Source organism: Metopolophium dirhodum, chromosome 4 (assembly GCF_019925205.1).
Source record: "Metopolophium dirhodum isolate CAU chromosome 4, ASM1992520v1, whole genome shotgun sequence".
NCBI classification, from domain to species: Eukaryota; Metazoa; Arthropoda; class Insecta; order Hemiptera; family Aphididae; genus Metopolophium; species Metopolophium dirhodum.
In genome coordinates, this window is record NC_083563.1 from 19,961,384 (window position 1) to 19,988,233 (window position 26,850).

General features: G+C 29.6%; 1 protein-coding gene across 6 annotated transcripts; it reads left to right on the forward strand.

Annotated features, from left to right (window-relative positions):
• Positions 1 to 26,815, forward strand: LOC132942434 (UDP-glucosyltransferase 2-like). Of its 6 annotated transcripts, XM_061010791.1 has the most exons (8): positions 1 to 128; positions 548 to 670; positions 21,166 to 21,225; positions 22,152 to 22,602; positions 23,467 to 23,905; positions 24,437 to 24,659; positions 25,031 to 25,253; positions 26,277 to 26,815. In XM_061010791.1, exons 4-8 carry the CDS (start codon positions 22,208 to 22,210, stop codon positions 26,551 to 26,553), a joined length of 1,557 nt encoding a protein of 518 aa, XP_060866774.1. In that variant the 5' UTR covers positions 1 to 128; positions 548 to 670; positions 21,166 to 21,225; positions 22,152 to 22,207; the 3' UTR covers positions 26,554 to 26,815. The 6 variants fall into 6 exon arrangements, with proteins under 6 accessions (XP_060866774.1, XP_060866775.1, XP_060866778.1 ...); XM_061010792.1 differs by lacking the exons at positions 1 to 128; positions 548 to 670 and having other exon boundaries at positions 21,106 to 21,225; XM_061010795.1 differs by lacking the exons at positions 1 to 128; positions 548 to 670; positions 21,166 to 21,225 and adding an exon at positions 21,501 to 21,650.
• The last annotated feature ends 35 nt before the right edge of the window (positions 26,816 to 26,850 follow it).

Below are 26,850 nucleotides of genomic sequence, written 5' to 3' on the forward strand. Positions count from 1 at the left end.
TTCAATTAGCGAGATGTAGAGAGAGATGGAGATGGAGCGAGATGTAGACGGATGAAGATAGCTGTTTCTTCGACGACAGCGTGTGCTGCAGTACAGCTAGGTTTCACTGGAAGAGTCGATGTTTATGCGTAAGTTTGTTTTTATATTATTTTGGTCTTACATTTACTTTTTAGACTTGAATTAAATATTTATTGTCGCGGAAAATCTGTTAACTAAGTAACGTAGAAGCATATACGTTTACTACTGCCTACCAAAAGCGCAATGTATAATAATAATAAATTATACGCCAGTCCGAACAATCCAAACGCTGTCTTACTCGTAGTCGAGTTCTAGTTGATAACTGATTTGTGAATAAATGTAATTTTTGTTAGGTATAAAAATAAAACTAATAAATCCTTGAATACAACATTTAAAAATACAAACTCTGTGTAATAAAAATTAATATTAGGTATTTATTGGTAGGTTTATATAATATCTGTAGACTGTAACGCATAGGTCATTAGAATATTGTAGAACATTTTACTGCATAAGATGCGTGTTATTTCAGAAATGGTATTCGTCAGTGAACATTTTCAAACTGGGAATAATATATCATAAGCAGATTGAAATGTGCGAACGTTTCAGTGTTTCGAAGACTAAGTTTCGTAGCAGATTTTGATTCCGTCACGGGGTATGTACTTTCTTATTTCTCAGTAGGTTTTTTTTTTATTATAGTTAATTGATCAGGGGATGTATTGCCCGAAATTTTTCAATATTTGTATTGTTACTATACTGGTATAACACTATTCGGACTATCAATAAAGTCGTGTTCAAAATTAGAAAATTGGTGAGGAATGATATTTTTTTAAGCAATTCTTTCGAGTAGGGAATTCACTCAATGATATTTAAATATTTTTACCGATAATCAAGTACGATGACTTGTAGGTAACTAGAGACTGAGTGAATAGGAATTAGGAAGTATGTGATATGGCGAAGATAAGGAAATGGGTCAACAGGATTTCAGAATGTTTGGTGTATGAAAGGGAAAGATGAAAAAGAAATGTAAGGTTAGGGTAGGTAAGTGGAGTGAGAGTAGCAGATATGAGAATAATAAGTAAGGTGTTAAGGTACAAAAGAGGATAGAATAAGAAATTAATTAATTAAGGGTAGTGTAGGGTAGTGTACATATTGTAGTGAAAACAAGAGAGAATAGGTTTAGGTGGTTCGGTCACTGTATGATAAGAGATAGTGAGAGTGAGAAATGATGGACGAGAAGACTGAAGAAGAGATGGATAGACAGAATACCGATCATATGGAGGTGTGGAATTAGAGTGGCTGAACCTGTATATAGCTGTGAGAGACGGGGGAAGAAAAAATGTAAGGGTAGAATAGTTATGTTAACAATGCCGAATACGTAGGAAAATATCTTGAATTGCAAAGGCCCTATTGACTCTTTGGCTTCAACTAACCACAGGTTTACCTAACTAACCTTCTTATGACTCATTAGGACACTTTGAATGAAAAGATCCTGAGTTGCAGGTTGCCGAACTTAAGTGTTTGATTATCAAGTTGATTCTTTGATTGTTGACACCTTAATCCATGCTATGGATGAAGCCCATAGATAATAAAGATATGGATAGTCCACGCCTATGTTAAATACATTTGAGGCCGCGTTCCCGGACGGGAAGGCAATTGAGGCTTCTTTATATTGATAGTCGATAGTCGATACTCGATATAAGTATACTTTATTTGGCCTCAATTTATTGTTCCCCTCGAAGACCGCTGATAAGACCATTATGTCCTATCCGTTGACTGCAAAAACCGCACACTTTTGATAAAATACAGGTCAAAACCGCACAATTTTGGAAATTGTCGTATCCAAAAACCACACAGTTATGATTTTGACCCCAAAAAGGTCGATAAACAAAAAACGCATGTGTATATGTACAATTAATAATTTGTTCTATTTTTTTTTAAATTTTATTTAAACATTTTAAATATCAATTTTAAAAAAATGACAACTTAAAAATGTATAAATTCAATAATTTAAAATCTTAATTTAAAAAATATGTAAAACAAAAAATGTATAGGTGTATTAAAAAATTTTAAATATTAATTTAAAAAAAAATTAAAACTTTCAAAGTTTGATTGGCTTAAACCGACTGCCGACGTTTTTTAAAAACTTTATACGATCTCCGTCACGCAAAAATTCTTCCCAAAATTGAAACAATAGTACATATAGTACATATCATATAATCTTATCTTTTCACTATTTTCACTAAAAATAGTGTGCGGTTTTAACCCACTATAAATGTACGGTAATTTGTTATACAATGACCGTTAAGCTGTGCGGTTTTTGGCTATCGACCTTTTTAGGGCTAAAATCAAAAGTGTGCGGTTTTTGGGTGCAACCGTCCTATCCATATCTTTATTATCTATGATGGAGCCATACCCAGCTCACTCGTGTAAACTTGTTGCCGGTTGGGATGTCAGCGCACTATTTGTTTTCCATCTTTGACCCACGCGTAGCATACCAAATGTACGATTAAGAAAACACTAAAATGATTGGGTCAGAGAGAGAAATAAATGGTGCGCTAAAAATCTGACATTCTCTTAGTGTTATCAAGTTGAAGAAGCAGTTGATTGTTGACAATTTGACATTTAACATTAACTGTGGTAGGTATTATGATTGGAAGTAAAAGTAATTAGCAGGGCTGTGAATTTAATGCAATGAAAAAGTGTTAAATATTTGCCTGCATATATGCACTAAAAACAGTCAAATATATGCACTGAAATATTCAAAAATATGCACTTCAAATTCAAAAAAATACTGAATGAAAACGTTTTTATTAAAATGTTTTTAAATTAATAAATTATAATATTAATTGGTTTACAAAAAAAATTCTTTATTTACACACTTGGTAGGTAGGTATGTAGGTAGATAACGGATGAACCAAAAATATAAAAACATTTTAAGAAAATAAGCATAAATACTAAGAAATCATGAAAACATGCAATTATATTAACTAACCAAAAAAAAACGCATATTGGTAACGGTGTTGTAATAATAGAGATCTAAAAAAAAAAATACGTACTAATAGTTTAAACAAATCATAAAAGCCAACTGTAATAAATATTAATTTATGAAAAAGTATATTAAAAACATTATTATTATAAATGAAACAAAACTATGAACTATGGACCGTGACATAATATAGGTATTTCTATATTTTTAGCTCCATAATTTCTGTTAAAATATTAGGAAAATGTATTAAGTACCGTAAAAGTGCTAAATTTGAGCTATTACTTAAAATATTATATTCATAACAAATTATCATAGAAGGTTAGGTACTGTTATTCCACATACTTATTATACTTATTATACTTTTAGTTTAATTTAACTACAACATTCTAGTAGAGTCTGATAAAATTTGGTTCCACGACTTTGATCATACAAACTTTAAATACTAAATTATAGGTCTGAAATTTAGTTTGTATAAATGTAAATAATCCAAAACATATATTGCTTCAAAATATAAAAATAAAGTGTCTTGTATTGTAGTAGGTGGGTAACTTTAAAAAAAAAAAAACTAAAAAAAATCATACTTGAAATCTATGTATAATATACGTGTTCAAATGTTTACTATAGTACATTATAAAAATTAACTTAAGTTCAATATAATACATTATAACAGGTGTTCAAATAAACATTTCACACCAAAAATTTTGTTAATTCACACAGTCTCTTTTCAATGTTTAGTAAATTGGAAGACTTGATTAAGTATTTAATCATTTATCTAAAAGAGATGTGCCGGGTCGCCACATTACTATATCGAGGCCAATTCGAGGGGCTATGGTGCAAATGTCGTCCATAAATATTATAAATTTATAACATATATTATATTAGAAATACAAACTTAATATTTCACTAACAGTAAATATTATAAAAAAATATTACCTAAATGTACTATACTCATATTATATTATGATTGTATTAGTCACAAACTCTTGAATTAAGAGTTATGTTTGAGGATTTAATTAATTTCCTAAAAGGATATGCCTCAAGGTTGCCTAAGTAAGTTGAGGGATCTGTAATGAAACGCAATTGGTTGGTAATAAATTGTTTTTATTTATTGAAATATCATGTTTTGAACCAATATGCTCATCATCTTAGTTTTCTATAATTCAAATGTTTTGTATAACAATATTTTATAAATTATTTTAATTATACTCATCAGAGTGTACAATAAAAATATTTAATAGGGTTACATAAAGGGGTGGGAATGCGAACATATAACTCACAGTTTTGTTCGGTAGCTGGTGAAGTATGCTCTGCACTCGATGGCGGCGTACTTTCAATAACAACGGCTCGTACAGTGGCACGGTAACACTTTATAGTGACCTACCAGCGTGGACGGTGAATGGGGTGTAGATGAGGACGGCGGTTAGGTTGGTTCGGCGTTCTCGACTCGCTCAATTGAGAATAACAATCGGACGGCGGCGGCGGCGATGGCTCGGCGTTCTTGACTTACTCAGTGGAATATAACGATCGGACAGCGGCGGCGATGCCTCAGCGTTCTCGACTCAACTGACGGATTGACAACTGCGGTGCCTGGTATTGGTCGTCTACCAAAGTGTACGTAGAGCAACGAGCGACAACAGCACACTTTTACACAGCGCACGGTCGTTCGGAGCGGAAAGGGAAAGCCGAGACAGACTAACAATACCATCCGTGTATAACGATGTTTTAAATATCGTCCGACTTACTAAGTCTGGGGGCAAAGCTGTTATCTGTTTGGTAATTGGCGTCCGTGTATAAAGATGTTTTACTATCGTCCGGTTCAATGATATACCGCACTCGGCGGGGTAACTGTTATTAAGACCATGTTTCTGGCAGGTACTTATCATAGTCATGACTTTCACGGGACGCATAAAACATGTAATAGGTTTTTGAAGATTGCCATGTTTTCTTTTTAACTTAAAACCCATTGAAATCTATTATCGATAGTTCGGAACATGCTGATTTCAATGATGTCTTCAAAAAGGTTTTAAGTTGAGGGGTTCGGTACGAACATGAGTTCATTAACTCGGGCGGCGTGCCGTCGCAAAGCGAGTTTGCTTCTTCACGCGCTCTAGGTTGCGTCGTGAACGGATGTTCCTGCGTTCAGCGGGCGTAATGTGTTATTGATGCGCAAGAGCGCGTAGCGGAACTCGGTACGCGAGAATAAATGGTTAGTGACGAGAGTGCCCCCGGTGACGTGAGCGGGGCGTTTGGTTTTGTCTCGTTACAGACCGTAGTTAAAGTGCCGTCCACCAATAAAGTAGATAGAGACTCGTTGATTTTATCGCTTTTATGTGCTTCAAATTGTTTACACGAGTGAGCTGGGTATGGCTCCATCATAGATAATAAAGATATAACATAATGGATAGGACATAATAGTCTTATCAGCGGTCTGATCTTCGAGGGGAACAATTGAGGGCAACTCGAGTATCCACTATCAATATAAAGGAGCCTCAATTTCCTTCCCCTCCGGGAACGCGGCCTCAAATGTATTTAACATAGGCGTGGCCTATCCATATCTTTATTATCTATGGGCTCCGTCCATAGCGTGGATTAAAGTGTCAACGATCAAAGGATCAACTTGATAATCAGACACTTAAGTTCGGCAACCTGCAACTCAGGATCTTTTTATTCAAAGTATCCTAATAAGTCATAAGAAGGTTAGTTAGGTAAACCTATGGTTAGTTGAAGCTATGGTAATGATAGACGACTACCATCACCGGTCGTGAGCTTTGCGATGATCTTTTTCTACTAACTATCAAGGTATTCGATATTGTAAACATAACAATGAACGAAAATATTTAAATATTTTTAATTTGGTTAGGTTAGGTTAGGTTAGGATAGGGCAGGAAATTAGATGTTAACTAATTATCATAGTTTTTAACACGGTCTTAAAGACTGTCAGCCAGAGTTGTACCAGTATAGTTATTAAAAACTTAAATACAGCCAACATTAAATAATGATTTTATTACCACAACAAATTATAAAATGTATTTTAAAATATAACAAAATATTATTTTATTAGGGTTTTATAAGGTTTTCAATACTTATGAGTTTTTGTAAAAAGAAAATGTATAAAATCAATAGTTTTAATTTAATATATGATTTTGTGTTTTAATATCCTATTGTCAAAGAGTTCTCAGGGTTTCCTTTCCACATTTTTTTACATTGTACTAAATCTAACTTTTTTCCGCACATATTTACAAAGACTAAAACAGATATCTGACTATGTTTTTATTTGAATTTAGACTTTATAGCTTGTAATTTAATATTGACTGTAGACCCACCAAACACAATATTATTTTAAATTAATCATTTTATGTCCTTTATAAATTACAATCACATAGTAGAGTCCGTGCAGGACCTTTTATCATTTAATTTCTTTGCATCCTTTATAATTTACATTCGTTTTTATACATTTTCTAATACATATATTACCGTGATACACCTCTGATCATAATAACTGTTCGCATTATTATAATGTAAACAACACCTAGTTTTTGGATTGTAGTTAAAATGTATTGCAGTATTTAGCTTCCAGCGTATTCTTTTGTTTAGTGTTATTTCACCCAGATTTCTCAAACAATTTTTTTTTCACTTCATTGAACTCTAGTAAATTTTTTTGTATAAAAATTTTTCAAGATTAACGAACTATACCTGGGAGTACGATGAGTACCTGTGTACATAGTATATAATTTGAAAAGAGGCTGGCTAGGTTCTCTCACGTTCCCCATTCAAATTATTTTTTTATATATTATTTAACTTTTTTTGATTCTTTTATATATATCTTTTTTTAAAACATTAACAACTTGGTGCCATCTGATTTTTTTTAAATTTTGTATCTGCTTCTTAAAATGCGTTTGCCTGCGGTAGAACACATTCCTCTTTCAATTTTTTTTCATAAATTTAATTCAATTGGTTTTTATTATGAATATTTTCAAATTTGTGAGTCTTCAGAGAATTTTTTTCTGTTATTTAATTCCTATCTAGATCTTTCTATATAGATTTTTTAAACACTGACAAGCCGGCGCCAACACCCTCCTTCATATTTTTTTTTTTGTAATGTAACTCTACTTGAATATTTAGTATTGACGTGAAAATTTATAACTTGGTGCCTGTAAATAATCATTCTTTAATGAACTAAATATTTTGAATAGTTTTTCTGTTTAAGATTCTGGGCATTTTCGTTTGAATTTTGAAATGTATTTTTCTTCTGTAAAATTAATTCAAAATTTTTTTTTTGGTTTCCTAAAATGCATTTGCCTGTGGTCGCCAACACCCTCCTTCAATTTTTTTTTAGGATTTAACCTCTAGCCAAATATTTTAAACATTGACAATCTGGTACCTCTTGAATAATCCTTGTTTAATGAAATAAATATTTTGAATAGTTTTTCTGTTTAATATTCTGGGCATTTTCGTTTGAAATTTGTAATGTGTTTCCTACGGTAAAATAATTCAAAAATTTTTTTTGGTTTCCTAAAATGCATTTGCCTGCGGGCGCCAACACCCTCCTTCAATTTTTTTTTTTAGTATTGTCACCCTAGTTGAATATTTTGTATTGACTTGAAAATTGATAACTTGGTACCCTATGAATAATCATACTTTAATGAATTAAATATTTGGAATAGTTTTTTTCTGTTTAATATTCTAGGCATTTAAGTTTGAATTTTGAAATGTATTATTCTTCTGTAAAATTTATTCAAAAGTTTTTTTTTGGTTTCCTAAAATGCATTTGCTTGTGGTCGCCAACAACCTCCTCTTTTTTTTTTAGTATTGTCACTCTAGTTAAATATTTTGTATTGACTTGAAAATTGATAACTTGGTGCCCTATGAATAATCATTCTTTAATGAACTAAATATTTGGAATTGTTTTTTCTGTTTAATATTCTAGGCATTTTAGTTTGAACTTTGAAATGTGTATTCAAAGTTCAACACCCTCCTTCAATTTTTTTTTTTAGTATTGTCACCCTAGTTGAATATTTTGTATTGACTTGAAAATTGATAACTTGGTACCCTATGAATAATCATACTTTAATGAATTAAATATTTGGAATAGTTTTTTTCTGTTTAATATTCTAGGCATTTAAGTTTGAATTTTGAAATGTATTATTCTTCTGTAAAATTTATTCAAAATTTTTTTTTTGGTTTCCTAAAATGCATTTGCCTGTGGTCGCCAACACCCTCCTTCATTTTTTTTTTTTAGTATTGTCACTCTAGTTGAATATTTTGTATTGACTTGAAAATTGATAACTTGGTGCCCTATGAATAATCATTCTTTAATGAACTAAATATTTGGAATAGTTTTTTCTGTTTAATATTCTAGGAATTTTAGTTTGAACTTTGAAATGTGTATTCCTACGGTAAAATATTTCAAAATTTTTTTTTGGTTTCCTTAAATGCATTTGCCTGCGGGCGCCAACACCCTCCTTCAATTTTTTTTTTTAGTATTGTCACTCTAGTTGAATATTTTGTATTGACTTGAAAATTGATAACTTGGTGCCCTATGAATAATCATTCTTTAATGAACTAAATATTTTAAATAGTTTTCTTTTTTTAAGAATCTGGGCATTTTAGTTTGTACTTTGTAATGTGTAATCATACAATTAAATGTATTCAAAATTTTTATTTGGTTTCCTAAAATGCATTTGCCTGCGGTCGCCAACACCCTCCTTCAATTTTTTTTATGATTTAACCTCTAGCCATATTTTTGAAACATACACTATCGAGTACCCTTGAATAATCCTTATCTTTAATGAACTAAATATTTTAAATAGTTTTTTGTTTTAGAATCTGGGCATTTTAGTTTGAATTTTGAAATGTATTATTCTTCTGTAAAATGTATTCAAAATTTTTATTTGGTCTCCTAAAATGCATTTGCCTGTGGTTGCCAACACCCTCCTTCAATTTTTTTTTAGGATTTAACCTCTAGCCAAATATTTTTAACATTGACAATCTGGGACCTCTTGAATAATCCTTGTTTAATGAAATAAATATTTTAAATTGTTTTTTCTGTTTAATATTCTAGGCATTTAAGTTTGAATTTTGAAATGTATTATTCTTCTGTAAAATGTATTCAAAATTTTTTTTTTGGTTTCCTTAAATGCATTTGCCTGCGGGCGCCAACACCCTCCTTCAATTTTTTTTTTAGTATTGTCACTCTAGTTGAATATTTTGTATTGACTTGAAAATTGATAACTTGGTGCCCTATGAATAATCATTCTTTAATGAACTAAATATTTTAAATAGTTTTTTTTTTTTTAAGAATCTGGGCATTTTAGTTTGTACTTTGTAATGTGTAAACATACAATTAAATGTATTCAAAATTTTTATTTGGTTTCCTAAAATGCATTTGCCTGCGGGCGCCAACACCCTCCTTCAATTTTTTTTTATGATTTAACCTCTACCAAAATTTTTTAAACATTGACTATCGAGTACCCTTGAATAATCCTTATCTTTAATGAACTAAATATTTTAAATAGTTTTTTTTGTTTAAGAATCTGGGCATTTTAGTTTGTACTTTGTAATGTGTAATCATACAGTTAAATGTTATCAACATTTTTATTTGGTCTCCTAAAATGCATTTGCCTGTGGTTGCCAACACCCTCCTTCAATTTTTTTTTAGGATTTAACCTCTAGCCAAATATTTTTAACATTGACAATCTGGGACCTCTTGAATAATCCTTGTTTAATGAAATAAATATTTTAAATTGTTTTTTCTGTTTAATATTCTAGGCATTTAAGTTTGAATTTTGAAATGTATTATTCTTCTGTAAAATTTATTCAAAAGTTTTTTTTTGGTTTCCTAAAATGCATTTGCTTGTGGTCGCCAACAACCTCCTCTTTTTTTTTTAGTATTGTCACTCTAGTTAAATATTTTGTATTGACTTGAAAATTGATAACTTGGTGCCCTATGAATAATCATTCTTTAATGAACTAAATATTTGGAATTGTTTTTTCTGTTTAATATTCTAGGCATTTTAGTTTGAACTTTGAAATGTGTATTCAAAGTTCAACACCCTCCTTCAATTTTTTTTTTTAGTATTGTCACCCTAGTTGAATATTTTGTATTGACTTGAAAATTGATAACTTGGTACCCTATGAATAATCATACTTTAATGAATTAAATATTTGGAATAGTTTTTTTCTGTTTAATATTCTAGGCATTTAAGTTTGAATTTTGAAATGTATTATTCTTCTGTAAAATGTATTCAAAATTTTTTTTTTGGTTTCCTAAAATGCATTTGCCTGTGGTCGCCAACACCCTCCTTCATTTTTTTTTTTTAGTATTGTCACTCTAGTTGAATATTTTGTATTGACTTGAAAATTGATAACTTGGTGCCCTATGAATAATCATTCTTTAATGAACTAAATATTTGGAATAGTTTTTTCTGTTTAATATTCTAGGCATTTTAGTTTGAACTTTGAAATGTGTATTCCTACGGTAAAATATTTCAAAATTTTTTTTTGGTTTCCTTAAATGCATTTGCCTGCGGGCGCCAATACCCTCCTTCAATTTTTTTTTTTAGTATTGTCACTTTAGTTGAATATTTTGTATTGACTTGAAAATTGATAACTTGGTGCCCTATGAATAATCATTCTTTAATGAACTAAATATTTTAAATAGTTTTCTTTTTTTAAGAATCTGGGCATTTTAGTTTGTACTTTGTAATGTGTAATCATACAATTAAATGTATTCAAAATTTTTATTTGGTTTCCTAAAATGCATTTGCCTGCGGTCGCCAACACCCTCCTTCAATTTTTTTTTATGATTTAACCTCTAGCCATATTTTTGAAACATACACTATCGAGTACCCTTGAATAATCCTTATCTTTAATGAACTAAATATTTTAAATAGTTTTTTGTTTTAGAATCTGGGCATTTTAGTTTGAACTTTAAAATGTATTTTTCTTCTGTAAAATGTATTCAACATTTTTATTTGGTCTCCTAAAATGCATTTGCCTGTGGTTGCCAACACCCTCCTTCAATTTTTTTTTAGGATTTAACCTCTAGCCAAATATTTTTAACATTGACAATCTGGGACCTCTTGAATAATCCTTGTTTAATGAAATAAATATTTTAAATTGTTTTTTCTGTTTAATATTCTAGGCATTTAAGTTTGAATTTTGAAATGTATTATTCTTCTGTAAAATGTATTCAAAATTTTTTTTTTGGTTTCCTTAAATGCATTTGCCTGCGGGCGCCAACACCCTCCTTCAATTTTTTTTTTTAGTATTGTCACTCTAGTTGAATATTTTGTATTGACTTGAAAATTGATAACTTGGTGCCCTATGAATAATCATTCTTTAATGAACTAAATATTTTAAATAGTTTTTTTTTTTTAAGAATCTGGGCATTTTAGTTTGTACTTTGTAATGTGTAAACATACAATTAAATGTATTCAAAATTTTTATTTGGTTTCCTAAAATGCATTTGCCTGCGGGCGCCAACACCCTCCTTCAATTTTTTTTTATGATTTAACCTCTACCCAAATTTTTTAAACATTGACTATCGAGTACCCTTGAATAATCCTTATCTTTAATGAACTAAATATTTTAAATAGTTTTTTTTGTTTAAGAATCTGGGCATTTTAGTTTGTACTTTGTAATGTGTAATCATACAGTTAAATGTATTCAACATTTTTATTTGGTCTCCTAAAATGCATTTGCCTGTGGTTGCCAACACCCTCCTTCAATTTTTTTTTAGGATTTAACCTCTAGCCAAATATTTTTAACATTGACAATCTGGGACCTCTTGAATAATCCTTGTTTAATGAAATAAATATTTTAAATTGTTTTTTCTGTTTAATATTCTAGGCATTTAAGTTTGAATTTTGAAATGTATTATTCTTCTGTAAAATGTATTCAAAATTTTTTTTTTGGTTTCCTTAAATGCATTTGCCTGCGAGCGCCAACACCCTCCTTCAATTTTTTTTTTAGTATTGTCACCCTAGTTGAATATTTTGTATTGACTTGAGAATTGATAACTTGGTGCCCTATGAATAATCATTCTTTAATGAACTAAATATTTTAAATAGTTTTTTGTTTTAGAATCTGGGCGTTTTAGTTTGAACTTTAAAATGTATTTTTCTTCTGTAAAATGTATTCAAAATTTTTATTTGGTCTCCTAAAATGCATTTGCCTGCGGGCGGCAACACCCTCCTTCAATTTTTTTTTAGGATTTAACCTTTATCCAAATATTTTTAACATTGACAATCTGGGACCTCTTGAATAATCCATGTTTAATGACATAAATATTTTAAATTGTTTTTTCTGTTTAATATTCTAGGCATTTAAGTTTGAATTTTGAAATGTATTATTCTTCTGTAAAATTTATTCAAAATTTTTTTTTTGGTTTCCTAAAATGCATTTGCCTGTGGTCGCCAACAACCTCCTCTTTTTTTTTTTAGGATTTAACCTCTAGCCAAATATTTTAAACGTTGACAATCTGGTATCTCTTGAATAATCCTTGTTTAATGAAATAAATAATTTGAATAGTTTTTCTGTTTAATATTCTGGTTAGTTCCTAGTTGAATATTTTGTATTGACTTGAAAATTGATAACTTGGTGCCCTATGAATAATCATTCTTTAATGAACTTAATATTTGGAATAGTTTTTTCTGTTTAATATTCTAGGCATTTTAGTTTGAACTTTGAAATGTGTATTCCTACGGTAAAATATTTCAAAATTTTTTTTTGGTTTCCTTAAATGCATTTGCCTGCGGGCGCCAACACCCTCCTTCAATTTTTTTTTTTAGTATTGTCACTCTAGTTGAATATTTTGTATTGACTTGAAAATTGATAACTTGGTGCCCTATGAAAATCATTCTTTAATGAACTAAATATTTTAAATAGTTTTTTCTGTTTAAGAATCTGGGCATTTTAGTTTGTACTTTGTAATGTGTAATCATACAGTTAAATTTTTTCCAAATTTATTTTTTTGTTTTCTAAAATGCATTTGCCTTCGGTCGCCAATACCTTCCTTTAATTTTGTTTTTATGATTTTAACTCTAACCAAATTTTTTAAACATTGACAATCTGGTACCCTTTGAATAATCCTTGTTTCATGAAATAAATATTTTAAATGGTTTTTTCTGTTTAATTATCTGGGTATTTTAGTTTGAACTTTGAAATGTATTTTTCTTCCGTAAAATTTATTCAAAAATTTTTTTTTGGTTTCCTAAAATGCATTTGCCTGCGGGCGCCAACACCCTCCTTCAATTTTTTTTTATGATTTAACCTCTACCAAAATTTTTTAAACATTGACTATCGAGTACCCTTGAATAATCCTTATCTTTAATGAACTAAATATTTTAAATAGTTTTTTTTGTTTAAGAATCTGGGCATTTTAGTTTGTACTTTGTAATGTGTAATCATACAGTTAAATGTTATCAACATTTTTATTTGGTCTCCTAAAATGCATTTGCCTGTGGTTGCCAACACCCTCCTTCAATTTTTTTTTAGGATTTAACCTCTAGCCAAATATTTTTAACATTGACAATCTGGGACCTCTTGAATAATCCTTGTTTAATGAAATAAATATTTTAAATTGTTTTTTCTGTTTAATATTCTAGGCATTTAAGTTTGAATTTTGAAATGTATTATTCTTCTGTAAAATTTATTCAAAATTTTTTTTTTGGTTTCCTAAAATGCATTTGCTTGTGGTCGCCAACAACCTCCTCTTTTTTTTTTAGTATTGTCACTCTAGTTAAATATTTTGTATTGACTTGAAAATTGATAACTTGGTGCCCTATGAATAATCATTCTTTAATGAACTAAATATTTGGAATTGTTTTTTCTGTTTAATATTCTAGGCATTTTAGTTTGAACTTTGAAATGTGTATTCAAAGTTCAACACCCTCCTTCAATTTTTTTTTTTAGTATTGTCACCCTAGTTGAATATTTTGTATTGACTTGAAAATTGATAACTTGGTACCCTATGAATAATCATACTTTAATGAATTAAATATTTGGAATAGTTTTTTTCTGTTTAATATTCTAGGCATTTAAGTTTGAATTTTGAAATGTATTATTCTTCTGTAAAATTTATTCAAAATTTTTTTTTTGGTTTCCTAAAATGCATTTGCCTGTGGTCGCCAACACCCTCCTTCATTTTTTTTTTTTAGTATTGTCACTATAGTTGAATATTTTGTATTGACTTGAAAATTGATAACTTGGTGCCCTATGAATAATCATTCTTTAATGAACTAAATATTTGGAATAGTTTTTTCTGTTTAATATTCTAGGCATTTTAGTTTGAACTTTGAAATGTGTATTCCTACGGTAAAATATTTCAAAATTTTTTTTTGGTTTCCTTAAATGCATTTGCCTGCGGGCGCCAACACCCTCCTTCAATTTTTTTTTTTAGTATTGTCACTCTAGTTGAATATTTTGTATTGACTTGAAAATTGATAACTTGGTGCCCTATGAATAATCATTCTTTAATGAACTAAATATTTTAAATAGTTTTCTTTTTTTAAGAATCTGGGCATTTTAGTTTGTACTTTGTAATGTGTAATCATACAATTAAATGTATTCAAAATTTTTATTTGGTTTCCTAAAATGCATTTGCCTGCGGTCGCCAACACCCTCCTTCAATTTTTTTTTATGATTTAACCTCTAGCCATATTTTTGAAACATACACTATCGAGTACCCTTGAATAATCCTTATCTTTAATGAACTAAATATTTTAAATAGTTTTTTGTTTTAGAATCTGGGCATTTTAGTTTGAACTTTAAAATGTATTTTTCTTCTGTAAAATGTATTCAACATTTTTATTTGGTCTCCTAAAATGCATTTGCCTGTGGTTGCCAACACCCTCCTTCAATTTTTTTTTAGGATTTAACCTCTAGCCAAATATTTTTAACATTGACAATCTGGGACCTCTTGAATAATCCTTGTTTAATGAAATAAATATTTTAAATTGTTTTTTCTGTTTAATATTCTAGGCATTTAAGTTTGAATTTTGAAATGTATTATTCTTCTGTAAAATTTATTCAAAATTTTTTTTTTGGTTTCCTTAAATGCATTTGCCTGCGGGCGCCAACACCCTCCTTCAATTTTTTTTTTAGTATTGTCACTCTAGTTGAATATTTTGTATTGACTTGAAAATTGATAACTTGGTGCCCTATGAATAATCATTCTTTAATGAACTAAATATTTTAAATAGTTTTTTTTTTTTTAAGAATCTGGGCATTTTAGTTTGTACTTTGTAATGTGTAAACATACAATTAAATGTATTCAAAATTTTTATTTGGTTTCCTAAAATGCATTTGCCTGCGGGCGCCAACACCCTCCTTCAATTTTTTTTTATGATTTAACCTCTACCAAAATTTTTTAAACATTGACTATCGAGTACCCTTGAATAATCCTTATCTTTAATGAACTAAATATTTTAAATAGTTTTTTTTGTTTAAGAATCTGGGCATTTTAGTTTGTACTTTGTAATGTGTAATCATACAGTTAAATGTTATCAACATTTTTATTTGGTCTCCTAAAATGCATTTGCCTGTGGTTGCCAACACCCTCCTTCAATTTTTTTTTAGGATTTAACCTCTAGCCAAATATTTTTAACATTGACAATCTGGGACCTCTTGAATAATCCTTGTTTAATGAAATAAATATTTTAAATTGTTTTTTCTGTTTAATATTCTAGGCATTTAAGTTTGAATTTTGAAATGTATTATTCTTCTGTAAAATTTATTCAAAATTTTTTTTTTGGTTTCCTAAAATGCATTTGCTTGTGGTCGCCAACAACCTCCTCTTTTTTTTTTAGTATTGTCACTCTAGTTAAATATTTTGTATTGACTTGAAAATTGATAACTTGGTGCCCTATGAATAATCATTCTTTAATGAACTAAATATTTTAAATAGTTTTCTTTTTTTAAGAATCTGGGCATTTTAGTTTGTACTTTGTAATGTGTAAACATACAATTAAATGTATTCAAAATTTTTATTTGGTCTCCTAAAATGCATTTGCCTGTGGTTGCCAACACCCTCCTTCAATTTTTTTTTAGGATTTAACCTCTAGCCAAATATTTTTAACATTGACAATCTGGGACCTCTTGAATAATCCTTGTTTAATGAAATAAATATTTTAAATTGTTTTTTCTGTTTAATATTCTAGGCATTTAAGTTTGAATTTTGAAATGTATTATTCTTCTGTAAAATGTATTCAAAATTTTTTTTTTGGTTTCCTTAAATGCATTTGCCTGCGGGCGCCAACACCCTCCTTCAATTTTTTTTTTAGTATTGTCACCCTAGTTGAATATTTTGTATTGACTTGAAAATTGATAACTTGGTGCCCTATGAATAATCATTCTTTAATGAACTTAATATTTGGAATAGTTTTTTCTGTTTAATATTCTAGGCATTTTAGTTTGAACTTTGAAATGTGTATTCCTACGGTAAAATATTTCAAAATTTTTTTTTGGTTTCCTTAAATGCATTTGCCTGCGGGCGCCAACACCCTCCTTCAATTTTTTTTTTTAGTATTGTCACTCTAGTTGAATATTTTGTATTGACTTGAAAATTGATAACTTGGTGCCCTATGAAAATCATTCTTTAATGAACTAAATATTTTAAATAGTTTTTTCTGTTTAAGAATCTGGGCATTTTAGTTTGTACTTTGTAATGTGTAATCATACAGTTAAATTTTTTCCAAATTTATTTTTTTGTTTTCTAAAATGCATTTGCCTTCGGTCGCCAATACCTTCCTTTAATTTTGTTTTTATGATTTTAACTCTAACCAAATTTTTTAAACATTGACAATCTGGTACCCTTTGAATAATCCTTGTTTCATGAAATAAATATTTTAAATGGTTTTTTCTGTTTAATTATCTGGGTATTTTAGTTTGAACTTTGAAATGTATTTTTCTTCCGTAAAATTTATTCAAAAATTTTTTTTTGGTTTCCTAAAATGCATTTGCCTGCGGGCGCCAACACCCTCCTTCAATTTTTTTTTTAGTAATGTAACTCTAGTTGATTATTTCGTATTGACTTGAAAATTTATAACTTGGTGCCCTATGAATAATCATTCTTAAATGAACTAAATATTTTAAATAGTTTTTTTTTTTTAAGAATCTGGGCATTTTAGTTTGTACTTTGTAATGTGTAATCATACAATTAAATGTATTCAAAAATTTTTTTTTGGTTTCCTAAAAAGCATTTGCCTGCAGGCGCCAACACCCTCCTTCATTTTTTTTTTTATGATTTAACCTGTAGCCAAATATTTTAAACATTGACGATCTGGTACCTCTTGATTAATCCTTGTTTAATGAAATAAATATTTTAAATAGTTTTTTCTATTTAATATTCTGGGCATTTGTTTTTGTTAATAAATACTAAAGAACCATAACTTCGAAAACCTTACTAAAAATCGGCCAGAAACGAAAAATCCTAAATCCAGCGTAAAAGCATATTTATATTAAAAAATTGGTATCCAGTAGTCGACCCACTATGCGTTGCTATGGTATTTTTTTAAATAAAATAAATTAAATTAAAGTTATTAAAAATGTACATTAAAAGGCAATATTCTTATCAGTGGCGGCGATAAGATCATATTAAATAGTCCAAACTCCAAGTGTTTCTTCAGTAACACATACATAATTTTGCGGGTGGGTGGGTGGATGGTTGTATGTTGGGTGATTATTCATTATGAATAATTAATGCAACATAATGAAAAACAAAACAATACTAAAGATAAGTTTTGAAATAAATCATTTTTAGAAGAGTATTTATTTTATAATGTTAATTATATTTACTAGTAAATTATAATCAAAATAATACCTAAAGTTTGTGTGGTGGACTTTGATTCTTGCTATTTTATATTCGGAGCGAATCAATACTAATTTTTGACGGATTCGATTTTATTTTTTTGGTGTAACTCAAAAACGATTGACCTTCAAGCCTTTAAATTTCTCCTAGATGTTAATGTTAGTAGTTTCTATACTTGATAATCTTTTGAAAACATTATGACACATTTAAATCTTTGTAGACATAAAACATCTTCGATTTTTTTCAATAATTGTCAATAAATAATTCTTCGCTCGCTTAAAAAACTTGAAATTGCGATGACAGATTCCTTATAAGTAGTTTTTAAATTGTAATTAAAAAAAAATTTGAGCATAAATCCACATTACAGAATTAGAATTTTGAAGAATTTGTCAAAATCACATAAATGTATAGGGATTCGATACCGAGATTTTCTGTTTTTGTCTAACACACGCGCGACATAGTATTGTCGTATATTGTAGACAGTCGTCAAAATAATATTATTTATTTCACACGATGTGCGTGTGAAACGCCGATCGTAGTACGGGCTAGGCGATCTGAATTTGCTAAGTGTTTTATTTATGTTTGTTTTAATACAATAAAGGTGTTTCCGATCTGAAAACCCGAGTTAAACATTATTTTAGTCATTCTTACGTTCTTACCTTTTATAGGAACATCGCCGGGATATACGTTATACTATGTGTCAATGAGGTTTTATTAAACTGAATAGTGCCAAGGTATATGTAATCTTTGAGTCATTTCAACTAGATAGGAACGAACTAAGAATTGACAAGCGCATACCATCGTACCTCAACAAGTTAACAGTGTCATTCTAATTAACTTTATAGAGTGTCATTATCTAGAGAATACGAGGGTAAGGCGTATAGTTGGTTTACCGCGTATTGTCTAATACGGGTGATACCACAGAGATGTATTTTTTGCCAAACATACCAATTGATCTAATGATGCGATAAGAATTCTAAAAACAGATTTGAATTTTTCGTAAAGTCTACTTTAAATCGACTTTCCCGCATTTTTGATTTTTTGATTTTAACTTCTCTGAAAATTTAAATACAACAATTTTTAAATACTCTTTTTTAATATGTCATTTTTTGGAATTTGGGGGATAATATCAAAAATGTGGGAAAGTCAATTTCAAGTAGACTTTACGAAAAATTCAAATCTGTTTTTAGAATTCTTATCGCATCATTAGATCAATTGATATGTTTGGCAAAAAACACGTCTAAAATATTAAGTCACGCGTGTGTTTGACGAAAACAGAAAATCACGGTATCGAATCCCCGTAAGAAACAGACAAAAGTAACATATAGGTAAATGTAATTTTAAAAACTGCCGCCAACAACTATGTTCGAAAAAAAGTAACATTTACCAAATTTTTTTCCTATCGACGTATAGTTAGTTCGCTATTTAAATAAATAGTATAGCACAGTTTGAGGCGTAAAACTATGCTCCTTCCTTTTTAAAATCTAAGTAAAATAAACGTCGTTTTAAAAACTGTTTTCAATACCTTTCCTTGTTAGAACAAACGTTTTTGAAAATTTGTTTGGTCAAATTGTTATTTGGCGGTGCCGTAAGCTATATTGAGTTTAGTTTTGATGTTCGGTCGGAAATCCTTTTGCCACAAAATTTACTAAACGTACAATTTGTATTAAAAGAGCCATCAACAGGTATGTCGCCAACACCTATGTTCGAAAAAAGTAGCATTTTCCAATTTTTTTTTCGTATCAACGTATAGGCTGCCATTTAAATAAATAGTGTAGTGCAGTTTGAGGCGTTAAAATAAGCTCCTTCCTCTTAAAATCTTAGTAACAATGTAACATAAACGTCGTTTTAAAAACTGTTTTCAATACCTTTCCTAGTTAGAACAAACATTTTTGAAAATATTTTTTGGTTTGAACCCCGTTCGAAAATATACAAAGTGCTATATAAAGCCACCACAGGTGGAATTTTTCGAATTGTTTCACAAAGCTAGGTATATGGTATATCGATGCCGATTTGCAGGTGAACTGAGGTACACTTAAACCGAGATACACTCATATAGCTTCGTATTTTAATATTTTTTTTCATGGCGATGTCGGGTTTTACTGTTATTATTATATATTTGTAGTATTTTAATTTGTCTTTGTTCGTATTAATCGTAACTTAACTAATATTATTACTGTAGTGGCTATACAATATAATATAGAATGGTATTTAATATTCTATATACATCTATACTAATATTTTTTTTTTTATTATTGATTGAACCCGAGGCGACACTGGTCATTTTGTGTCTCTATAATAATTATTATGATTGTTTATATCGTTTTGAAAATGAGGTACACTAACACAGCAGCCTGTATAGTCTTTTTGGCTTCAATATTGTTTATTCATTTTTAAATTGGTAGGTATGATTACGTACGAGTAATATTAATTATCTAGGTTGTAACTTATAAATACAAATATTATTATAATTTATTTATAAACTTGTAAGTGTATTATTTTATTTGACGTCGATTTATTATTATAGGTAGTATCAGTAGTCTGTTATTACTTATTTCAAGTATGAACACTAGTTACATTGTATGTATAAGAAATGACAAAATAAAACGTATCCTATTGTGAATCAGTGAAAAACATAATTTAATTTTGAGCATTAGACATAGTAGTTTGTACTCAAATCGACAGTTATCATAAGTTATATTATTTTGTTATCACTTTCCTAGTAATATTTTAAATTAAACTAATATTATAGTATAATGATTGAATACAAGTATACAACTATTATGGCCTCTAACTGTCACACACTGGATAGTTAAATTAAAAACTAAGCTCATTATTGAATAACTTATATTCCATTCACGTTAAGAAGGAACCAGCCTAGTTAGGCTCTACCGAGTAAAGCCTGTACGTCGTCTGTGCTTACTAGATACGCCACTCCCCACAAATCGGTTCTTTATCTTACGTTGATGGAGTATTATTCTTTAATACTAATCAAGCATTGATATCGATAGTTATTAATTATTTGATAAGACAATAAAGTGGATAAAACAATTATATAACAGCATTTAACAAACAATACGTACGGCTATATTGTTTTTAAATTTAATTAATCTTATCAATGAACTTATAGCTTTAAATAGATGAATAAAACCTAGATATTATAATATTGAAGTATAAATAATTGTGTATGGATAATATTTAATGATTCAGAAAAAAAAAGATTAAACATAATATTATAATCACGGTAGTATATTATTTTAAATTGGACTTATACATTATACATAGGTATACCTACAGCAAATTATAAACACAGTGATAGGTAATAATATTAACAATATGATTTATTACGTAGGTGCGTATGGTAATATCAGTTGTAGTGCAACAGCGTTTCAAGTCAGCAAATTAAGTAAAGGTGCGTATTCTTTCGTCCGTTCGTCTGTATTGCTGTTTATTTTATAGTGTTTTCAGTTTTGTAGTTCAAACTGTAATCTACACAGAGACGAATTTTTGTTATTTTATTTATTTTTCGTTATCTTTTTATAAGTATAAATAATGGGCTAATGAACACCCGGATGTCACTGAAAATATGATCTTTATTTGTTCAAACCCATTGATAGCTAATATTATACTCGTTGGCACTTAAACCGTTTAACGATGCTGTAGATGCTCTTTTTTAGTACAAGCTGGTCAGTGGGTGGGCGGGCGTCGGGACGGTAAAATGATGCTATAGCTAGACACGTTTTGTTTAAACATTATTTAACGGATTTAGATGAGTTTATTATAAGTGATTGAAATAATAGCTCAATATACATTTCGTGAACTCAGTTTATTTGAAAAGTAGGTACATATTATTATACTTTAGCCACTATAGAGTTTGCGATCGAGACATTTTATTTAGGTAAATATATTTTATACATTGTTTCTACAATTGTTTTTTGATAAAATGTATCGTTTAGTTTCACGTGTATTTAAAAATAATAAATAATTAAGTCTTATCTAAATGGACTAAAAATTGATGTATTTTTCTCGATACATGCGTGAGTCCTTCTTCTCATTATTTTTACACTCATACAGCATTCTATACAAACATTAATGCCAACCGTTGCATTGTTGATGAAGGAATTTATTTTAATCGCACTGGTAATATCTAAATTATTATAATATTTTAATGAAAAATGATAATTATCTTTTAGAAAATTATAATCTAAACACCTACTAATATTCATTGGAATCAAATACAGTGCAGGGTATTATGTATTTATACGTATCCGTATAATAATATTATCATGCGTATCATTGGCCCACTCTGACCTATAATGTCTGAACGATCCGTTTCAGGAACACTCTAATAGCAAGTGGCAACTGTAATATAAGACGCGTAATAGGTCGCGGAAATGAACGCGTCCTGGTGCATCGCGATGATAGCGGTCGGCGTACTAACGTCGGGACGACTGCCCTACCCCGCAGCGGACGGCGCCCGAATCCTGGCCATGATGCCGATCGCAGCCAAGAGCCACTGGAACGTGGTGGACTCGGTGTTGCAGACGCTAGTGGCCCGTGGACACCACGTGACGGCCATCACTCCGTTCCCAAAGAAGTCACTGGTGGCCAATTACACGGAACTGGACATGTCGCGTCTGATGCCGTCGGGCGTCAGCGTGCCGTGGGACACGGTCTTGGGCGAATGTTCGGTGCACAACAACCTGCCGTTTCTCTCGGGTCGTCACAAGGACATGTGCCGGGCGGTGTACGAGCACGACGACTTCTGGCGCATAATTGGAACGAACAAGTAAGGAGATCATAATATTATTATGATCAAATAACAATAATATTAATTATTAATATATAATATTTAATTTATAATATTATTGTTATTTGATAATATTTGCCCATTTATTTTTATTCCGTAATACCACCTATTGTGTGCGTACACGAGTGAAAACCCAAGTGTGTTATATGTTATGATAAAGTGTCGATAATCTTCAACTAGGTATTAAAAATATCACTTAAATACGAAATTCACAATTTATCGTTTTCGGATCGGTGATGATGATGGATACGTGATACATTAAATAGTTTACTAGGTACCTACATTTAAAACCAATGACTGTACAATATATTATACTATATACTAGGGTGCATTGCCAAATATATTGGTGCAACAATGCACGAAATGATAAAATTTAGTGTCCAGTAACCGCACAAAAAAATTTAATTTAATACTGATATAAATAATAATACCGTTTTATGTTCAACTTATAATAATAATATATTTTTAAATTTAAAGATGATTTAATTAAAGGCCCTTTACCGTTACATAATATGTCAGTAAAAGAGCGGTTACTTATAATATAATATTTATTATTATTTATTTATTTACTATAAAAATAAACGCCGACCAGCATTTAGAAAATAGTAGATAATATAGGTAACTTAAATATAATTAGATAATAGTAATATATTATACAATTGTAGAGTACTATATTGTATTAAAATATAAAATGCATAATTATAATTCAATAGTTTTGATGTAAAAATTTTACTTTTAAAAATAAACAATCAGTAATAAGGACTAACAACCGCAATAAGTAATACATAGAAATATAGCATATTATATTAATATATATTGAAACGTTATTTTTAATTTTTATAGATATGATCTGTTCATCACCGAACTACTAGCTTCGTCGTGTGATGCATATGTGTCATATTATTTACAAATACCACAGATAGTCATTGTTTCGAGCCATGTTCATACATGGTACCATCATACGTTCGGTAGTCACATGAACCCTGCACACGTTTCCACGTACCACGCACCGTTCGCAGTACCCAAAAACTTCATAGAGAGAATGGTGAACACATACGATTACTTGTACTCACACATGGTGTTCAAATGGGTCGACAGGGAATCGACGGTTATCGGTCGAAAATATTTCGGTTCCGACGCACCAGATGCCGACACCTTAATGAAAAATACGTCATTAGTGTTTATCAATGGACATTATACAGTGGACTTGGCTAAGCCTCTGTTACCTAATTTCGTGAACATAGGTGGAATTCATTTAGTACAGCCAAAACCGTTGCCCAAAGTAAGTCATATATAGGTAAAATATTGTCAGTTACTATATGATCGTAACATAATATTATTTTACACTTAAGAGGACGCTACACAGATATCTGTTGCCTCCGTCTTACGAGTGTATAACATGTCAAATTTACGCTCAGCAGATTACATTTAACTTGAATGGTTTAAAAATTTGAGTGAATCAACCAATTATGAAACTTGATGGTAAGAACATTATCTGTGTTTGTATGTGGGTGTTTTACGATAATTCAGTTTTAAGTAAGTTATGAGCATTTTTAATTTACGTTATATTATTTATGCATAACTTACTAAAAAATTGAACTATTGTAAAAAACCTTCATACAAACACAGATAATGCACTTACCATCAAATTTCAATATAGTTCGATTCACTCTTAATTTTAAACCAACGGAGCTAAACGCGTTCTCCTGAGCGTAAATTTGTTATGTTACGCACTTGTAAGACGAAGACAACAAAATATGGCTGTGTAGCGTCCTCTTAAATTAAAATTTTTTATTTTTTTATATTTTGTAAGGATATTGAACAGTATATCAATGATTCTCCGAATGGTGTTATATTCTTTACGTTAGGATCTGTAATTCAGTTGGAAACAGCACCAGCGTATTTGCAGAAAGCGTTCGTTGGAGCATTGGCAGAAATACCACAAAGAGTACTGTGGAAGTACGACGTTCCAGATATAGGAGACTTACCACAAAATGTAAAAATAGGGAAATGGTTTCCACAAAGAGATATTTTAGGTACGCATTTATTTATCTTTATCATAATAATTTGCAACCACTAAAGAATGAGATATGCTAAATATTTTAGAGCAGGTACTTTATTCTATATTTACTCTACTTCATTAATAAATGCATATTATGTGTTATGTATTATGCGATAATTATTTAATTATATTGAAAGATATGTTAAGGCCATTTAAGATCATATAAGGCAGTTTACTTGTTTAATATAGCTTATACTTTATAAGTTTAAACTTAAAACTCACCAACGAATATAATTTATTAATATGCATGCTTTACTTGCTGTCCACTGTTTATTAAGATTATCTATATTTAAAATTTGAACATATGTCGTCCATTAAATATTTTGTTCACTTTTTTTATTTCAGAACATAAGAATGTCAAATTGTTTATATCTCATGGTGGTATGTCTGGGATCTATGAAGCCATAGATAGTGGAATACCTGTACTTGGTATACCTCTATTTTTCGATCAATCACACAACATTGCTAACATAGCTCATTGGGGTGCAGGCATAATGTTAGATCACAAAACGTTGACCAAAGATATATTTGTGAATGCTATCAAAGAAATGATCACTAACTATGACAAGTAAGATATTTCATATTGAATTCTATAGTATACAACAGTGGTTTTCGGCCTTTTTTAAACACGGCACACGTGTCCTTTTTACAACAATTTCAATGCACACATCATGTCTCAGCCATGAACAATTTTTTAATTTTATTTTCTATTGAAGTAAATACTTCATAGGTGACAGCAGACCACACATTTTTTTTAATCAGTGACTATGATAGATCAAACTTAAATAAATATTATAAAATCAATTTACGATTGTAAAAATGTGCCTCAATCGATCCCTTCTACGTGTTGTGAAATATTGGAATATTTTGTCTGAATGCAAGTAATTGCTGCGACATATTGTTGGAATTAGAGTTGTCTAATGAACGTATATTTAAATGTCATTATAATATGTTTCTTGATTACCAAGGTATTGTTTTTCTAAATTATTATCGCTCTACTATTAAATATTTGCATTATTTGACATTCGACAACCATCCAGTCAAGTTTGATTTTATTATTTTAATTCCAATCAAAGTTAAATATCCATTTAAGTATTCTCTTCTGTCGTGTGTATACGGACACAAACACATATTTTTTTATATTATTATATATTTATTTATTTATATTTTATAACATGACTTATTATATTATATTTGTGTTAATTTATAATAAATATTATAAAAAAAGCTCGAGACACACATGTTGAAAACCACTGGTCTATTTAATAGTAGTGAGTCTTAATATAGTATGTGTATTTGTTTTATATTTTATAAATTGGATGGTTTTAATTTTCATTTAACTGTGAATATTCTAATGAGTCATGAATGATTTGATTCCATAACAATAATTTATACTTGTCTATGTTTTTTAAATTAAAAAAAACGTGGGAATTGTTTGAACGATTAATAGCTGTTATCACACTGCGGTTGGCCAAACTCTTACATATCACGGCTCTCTAGACAGTCTATAGTATAATATTATTATATCGAATCAATAAACATGATACATGTAGGTAAAGGCAATATTATTTTTCCCTAATGCAATTTATAGGTACAAATTCAAAGCGATGGAACTTTCTAGAAGATTTAAGGATCGACCGAATACACCAAAAGAAGAAGTAATATATTGGACAGAATATGTCATCAAACACAAAGGCGCACATCATTTAAAAACAGCTGCCCTAAAATTGTCTTGGTATCAATATTTTTTAATTGATATTCTAATTACCATTGTATTAATTTCTTTAGTTAGTTTAAGTGTTATTTTTCTTTTATTAAAGGCTATTAAAAATCGTATCGATAATTTAAGTAAAACAAAAAAAGAATGAAAACTGAAAATTCTAATTTGAAATCAGTATTTTCAAATATTGAATAAGAAACAAACATTCCTTTTCTATGTATTGTATCTTAGAATAGGTTTTATTTTTATCTTAAAGAATTGACCGAATTCTTGTTTTATAAAAGTTTAGCGATCGATAGACCGTTGTACATATTTATGAAATTGTATTTTATAATAATTTATAGTATAAATTTATTATACGAGTAATTTACGAGAAACATCATAATATATTCTGCCTAATTACTTTTTGATTTATATTGTAAACATAACGTTTAGTATTTGTTAT

Coding starts and splice junctions, on each gene's coding strand:
- LOC132942434 (XM_061010791.1), top strand. CDS start 22,208: ATGAACGCGTCCTGGTGCATCGCGATGATAGCGGTCGGCGTACTAACG. Junction 24,660..25,030: donor TCCACAAAGAGATATTTTAG/GTACGCATTTAT, acceptor TTTTTATTTCAG/AACATAAGAATGTCAAATTG. Junction 25,254..26,276: donor ATGATCACTAACTATGACAA/GTAAGATATTTC, acceptor TGCAATTTATAG/GTACAAATTCAAAGCGATGG.